This window comes from Halyomorpha halys, unplaced genomic scaffold, assembly GCF_000696795.3.
Source record: "Halyomorpha halys isolate HHAL.00 unplaced genomic scaffold, Hhal_1.1 Scaffold102.1, whole genome shotgun sequence".
Lineage (NCBI taxonomy): Eukaryota > Metazoa > Arthropoda > Insecta > Hemiptera > Pentatomidae > Halyomorpha > Halyomorpha halys.
The window spans coordinates 321207-327642 of record NW_027113828.1 but is presented as its reverse complement, the minus strand read 5'-3'; the positions used below and the strand labels follow the sequence as shown (position 1 = coordinate 327642).

At 29.5% G+C, this 6436-nt stretch overlaps 1 protein-coding gene across 10 annotated transcripts in view; it reads left to right on the top strand.

The window, feature by feature from the left end:
* The window catches only part of tmod (tropomodulin), a 271736-nt gene that overhangs the window by 251469 nt on the left and 13831 nt on the right, over positions 1-6436 (top strand). For 5 of the 10 annotated variants that reach the window (XM_014415524.3, XM_014415523.3, XM_014415525.3 and 2 more), the window contains exons 6-9: positions 1394-1548; positions 1925-2021; positions 2717-2864; positions 3919-4206. In XM_014415524.3, coding sequence (XP_014271010.1) covers positions 1394-1548; positions 1925-2021; positions 2717-2864; positions 3919-4172 — 654 coding nt within the window. In that variant the 3' untranslated portion in view covers positions 4173-4206. The remainder of the gene's footprint in view (positions 1-1393; positions 1549-1924; positions 2022-2716; positions 2865-3918; positions 4207-6436) is intronic. The other 5 variants (XM_014415531.3, XM_014415532.2, XM_014415529.2 and 2 more) reach the window with 1 other exon arrangement.

The window sequence follows — 6436 nt, the reverse complement described above, 5'->3', positions numbered from 1 at the left end:
ATGAGAAGAAGATGATGAGGGGTGTGGTCAATGATAAACACAAATAAGTAAACATTTATTTATTAGTGCCAGGATTTCAGGCCTTCAACGGGCCTAAGAACAAAATTTATTTTTGTTTGTATTTTGTTCTTAGCCTCGTTAAAGACCTAAAATTCCTGCTGAAACATCGGCACTAATAGATAAGTGTTTACTTAATTGTGCTGTTCACTGACCGCACCCCAACATTGTTGGAAATAATGTTTTATCCTACGTATACAACATTAAACCAAGTAATAATTGGTTATTTTTTATAACCTATTGGGATAAATTTTTTATTTTGCCACAAAAATCCAATGCTCTACCTACAACTAGTTGTGATATATTGGAGGCATTGGGTTTATATTGTGAAATGAAAATTTTTGATAAAATTATCGATGTAACTTACAAAACACTATTTCATAAATATAAAATGAAGATGGTGCCGGTGCGGTCAAAGAAAATACTCAGATAGTATTTAAACTATTTTCTCTTCCTTTTGTATGTTACACACGGTCAATTAACAATCTTTCAAAAAACTATTTCAGCAATATTGCATATGTGGGTTTATTTATTTCTAATGTTTTAGTATTTATGTTGGCTTCTTGAATATATGAAACTAGTATTGGTGAAAATTGAACTTAATTTTTAAAAACTTCTAGTATTTTTCATGGTCTTTCTTTTAACTGTGTTTTGATAAGTATTTACAACTATTAAAACATATATTAATGAATGTTAAGCCTACACTCGGACCAAGAATGTCATGCGAGTTCATTCATGTTTATACCGTTCATCTGACTTATATCCTGTTAAAATTAATGACACTTATGTCATTTTTTCTATAACCAATTCAATTTATAACAGACTGGGATAAAATGTGTTAAAGTATGAATATCACTAAATTTAATTTGTAAAGAGAATAATGACATGGTCCATATTGGATAATGATAAAAATAATATTAAATTACAAACGCTAGGCCTGATGATAGCTTTAGAGCGACAAAACGTACTGAAATAAAATTAGATGTTAGCGAAAAATAGAAAACTACCTCTTTTATTGTAAAAAAAAAAAAAGTATGTATAAAATAAAAAGTTATGGGATATTTCTTTTTCTCCAGGGATATTGTTAAATTTTTTAAAATCATAACTGTAGTAGTCTTAAGAAGTCCTCTATGGAATTTTAGTTTAAAATTTTATTTTATTCTCCAATAAGAATAAATAAACATTATGTTCACTTTTATTCAGATTGAAAAATGTTTGTAACATTACACCTTCACCTACCCATCCATGTCTTCTATGTTTTTATGACATATATTATTTTCTATAAATGTTATTTATATTGTGATTAATTGCTGATCTATTTTGTATATTTTTTTAGAACATATCTGATGAAAAATTCAGTACACTTTTTAGTGCCCTCAAAGAAAATACTCAGTTGGAAACTTTAAATCTAGTTAACGTCGGCCTTGGCGACAGACATGGTCTCAAACTGGCGGAAGCATTGGAGAAGAACAGTACCCTCAAAGTCCTCAAGTAAGCATTTATTAATAATTACTCAGCAGAAATACGATAATATTAAAAATTTCCAGTTCATTGGATGCAGTAACAAGAACCCTCAGACATGTGTATAATATTTTTTGACCTAGCGTATCCAAAAATTTTTTTTTATTGAAATAGGTCTTTCCATGTCCATAGTCTGGAATCTCCTCTTGGAAAAAAAAAAAATAAATAACTGAAAGAATTTTATAATTACTAATAATCTCCTTTGATCATGGATTGATATGGTCCCATTAAATTGATGTAAATTTCGTGTAACATTACCTAATCCGGATTACTATAATTTTCTAGTGAAAATTAGAATATTTTCTATTATGTATAATCTTAATAATTTTTTTTTTTTTTATTTCAGCGTTGAAACCAACTTCTTAACACCTCAGGTGATACTAAGACTGGTCAAGGCACTCCTTGTTCAACGAAGTTTAGAAGAATTCAGAGGAGCAAACCAAGTAAGAATTTTGCCGAATTTTCAGGATTATCATATCCTTCATGTATTAATTTATCTTTTAACATTATCATAGATATATAATATAGGCAGTATAAATTATAGCTGTTATTTCATATTTATACTTGTTCCAATGAACAATTTCTTCCTGTATGGAAATTGAAAAAGAATGTAGGAATTAAGGAAGGAACCTTAATCTTAAGTTTAAGAACTTAATTCCAATCTTACGTTTCAAAGCAGAAGAAAGATAGAACAAAAGGTACCCCATCAAAGGCAGTGAATGATCTGTAAGAGAAGCGGGAACAGTTTGCTTTAATTTTATTATCATTTTTTCTTTTCTTTATTTTAAGTTCACCCTTTTAGTGCTGAACAATTATATAATGTTCTAGATTTTTTGCAAAAATTGGCAACGACAGTATATAGTTTATCAATACAATATATATTGAATATATCACATTGATCCAATTTCAAGGATTCTTGGCATATGTATTGAATAGTAAAAATTAGTTGTATAAGCAATTATTTTTATAATTATGGCCCTTTTGGCTAATAATGTGAGCAAGATGTATCATCATTTCAGCACTAAAAGGGTAACCCAAAATGTTCTTCATGGATTCTCAACCTTTCATTTCGGAATATTATGAATCTTTGTAAAATTAATATATAATTGATGATATTAATCAATTAATACTATTTTAGAGAAGATATGTTCTTGGTAACAAGATAGAAATGGAAATAACCAAATTGGTGGAGGAGAACCCCACGTTGCTCCGCCTGGGGCTACACTTAGAGTACAACGATGCCAGGCAGAGGATTGCAACCCACCTTCAAAGAAACATCGACAGGAGTAAGTATTCAATATATATAAAGTATATGATTTACATAATTATCTGCTTTATATATATATCGTATATTTGATACTTGTGTATCCGTATTTTTTTTATTATTATATATGATGTACGAGAAATGAGGAAGTAAAATATAATGAGTTTATGCTGTTTTAGTATTATATTGGAGAATTAGGTCTATAGCCAATGGCAGCTAAGTACTGCTTTTACCTCCTTTTTATTATCGGTTCTTGTTATTTTCCGCTGATATACATAAAAAGTATATGTAAGATATCTCCGAAATCCCCTAAACCATTTTCTCCATTCTCCTCTGATGACTGATACATTGCAGAAGACTATTTTTCCATTTTTGAAATTTTTTCTCTAAAATATTACAATATTTTACTTTACAGCTTTAAAGTATTATTATAATTGGTTTGGCTTTGTTTAGAATCAGAGTACAGGAGATCACACTTTTGGTCTCCTGATGATCTTACAACTTTGATATTTTGTTAAAGTTATAAGATATCTTAATCTAAAGGAAAGAAAAAAAAAATACAATCAATTTTCTTACTCTCCCTTTACCGTTGATTGTTAGGGAATTAAACATTATTATGAGCGAATTATCTTGATTATACTTAGTGAAAATAGTAAACAATTTATGATAATGGAACATTATTAGTTGATTGTATATGATGATTTATGGGAAATGGTCCAGGTGTCGATCAAGAAGATACCTTTTTGCTATTTATAGTAGACAAATTAAAATAATTAATTAAAATACTATTTCTATAGCTTTCTTGGCTCCCACCCGGGCCATCTTCCTGTAATTTATTATAATGTTTAGTAACCTAACTACCAATTACTTCCTCATTTTGTTGCGCCTATTTGATTTTATTTTTATTGTGAAGAATAATTGAAATGAAAATTTCATTGTGGTTAGCTTATTTTTTTTTTCAGCTTTTCCTATTTATTTGCTATAGCCTGCCTAATTTTAATAATAGCTTTATTATTTTTTCTTTTCTTTTTTTTTTTTTGCATATTTTTATTTTTTTTGTTTTACACTATAACCAGTATTACACCATCATGAAAAACCTCCAAAGGAATTTCATCCAGAATACATTGAACTACCACCAGCAGATAGCGTATTAGATCAGCTCCTTGCGAAAAAGAAACCTCTTATTGGAAAAACACAACAGAGAATTATTGAAAAACTGAAGGATATACCAGACGATGTGGCCGATGCCTTATCTGAAGAGGGTATTGGCAATTTAAGTAGACGATCTAGCGCAATCGTGTTTCATCCAACGGAAATGAAATCTGAGTAGCTTGAGAGAGGAAAAAAAAGTAGATAAATCAAAAGTAATAATGAAATTTTTCAAAAATTTGGTCCAAAAGTCCTTGTGTATTGCCTGTGATTCAATGAATGCTTTGAATCTCGATATAAGTTTGCAATTGCATTAGTCATTAGATTAGAGAAGCATAAAGCAATCTTTCTAAGTATAAAAATAAGAAATAATTTTAAAATATTTCTTAAGTATGCCTCTGACATGAAAATAACGAGAGGGTCTTAGATCTACTAACATACCTAATAACCGAGTCGTAAACTTTGCATGTTTACAAATCCTGCTTAAAAGCATGGAATGATTATTTTTTGTTTTGTTTTTTCATCTTGCATTATTTTGCCCCCCAATTTTTTGTTTAATTATATTTTTAAGTATTGTTACAACCTTGTATTGATGATAGAATTTGTGCTTTGAATAAAAAAATGTATCCTCAGCTAAGGATGATTCTAATATAACTTTGTAAAAATCTTACTTTTACTTTTAATTTAGGATTAGTAGTATACGTGAATTAACTTGCTTTGATACATTATATGAAGAATGAGAGCAAAACACAAATAGGAATCAAATATTGTTATCAGGTTATTTTTTCAAAGATTCCAAAACTGAAGCCTCAATTTGAAGTTATTCAATCTACGGTCAATGGGTTTGTTCCAATATGAGTTTTGATTTTGATTTAACGATAATTTGTTTTGAAACTACCGTAACATATCCCCAAGTTCAAATTACTTATTTTGCTTACTTCAAGTGTGATTAGTGATGGACTTCAATTTAAGTGACTATACGTTTTGGAACTTCCTAAAATAACCTATTCGTACATTATATTCATCTAAGTATATAAATCATAGATGAACATATTGTTTTGATCCTCAATTGATTAATTTAATTTATTTCTTTACATTTCAGGACTATTTCTCTCGTGATCTCTTTCAATAAATTATTTATTGCATAAAATATTTATTTACTGGTCAATTTTGCTAATATTTGAAGGTTTCCGAAGCGACCCATATATTTGCTCATATGAAATTCAACTTTATATTTTCTTTGGGATCCGAGCAAATTGTGGTCAAGTATTGAAGTGATGAAGCCTTCTATTGCATTAATATAAGAAAATGATACGCAGGTTTATTATCAATGCATAATAGACACAGAGAAAAAACATTTGTATTTTCAAAGAACGCGCATGATGCTTCTTATAAATATGAATTAAGGCTCGGCTCACTCAGTACTAGTTCTTGTATATTTAAGAATTGCTGTATTCGATAGGCATGAAAGAATAAGTATTATAACCCAAGACTACATTGAAAGCAGAGTTAGTGTGATTAACTTTAGTTACTATATATTATTAGAGACACCTACCAATTTAAATTATTTAGGTTATATTATTAATTATTCAACATACATTATATTAATTATGATGGTCACCATAATTAGGTTATTAGGACACAGATTATATTTGAAAAGTAGAAGCAGTGTATAACTATGGATAAAGAGGAGAATTTCTACATATACAAAGTTCGACGACTTAAAGATTGTATATTCGATATTTTTCTACTGGACTGCCCTGATGATGCCCTACAAAGTGGGGTCAAACGTCGGCAAAGAAATAGTTGTTAACTATTTTTTTCCCTTTTTGACCACACCCCTGACCATCTCTTTCATATTTAGAAAATACAGGCAATTATATATATATATATATATATAACTTATGATTAGACTGAACGTATCACTTACTGAACAACTAACTTTATTATCATATTTCTCTGGTATATATAGACACAGGTTGTTGACAAACTTAAAGACTCTTAATTCTACTAATACAAAGTTTATATTATTGTTTATAGGTTATATATACAGCTAACTCCCTCCCTCCAGTTCCTTCGGATGGAGGAACTAAAAAGAAAATAAACACAAGATAACTAAGCTAATACACTGTTTGCACATAAAACAAAATAAAACAACAAAAAAAATATATTGCTCATACGCACTTGACAAAAAAAAACACAGTGGAACTGAACTTAGACCTAACCAATATATACAGCAACTTAACCTAGACTTAACCTATATGTACAAAGAGAAAGCAACCAAACAAAAAAAAACTTCTAGCTTTGAGATGGTCCAGGCTGCGCACTGCCGTCCGGCTCGCTCTGAGGCATTACGTGGGGCACTCGAAGTTCCTCAAGATGTACCGTTCGTGAGCGAAACGGGTAGTTTAAGTCCCTGATTGTGTACAAATTATTTTCCCGAAT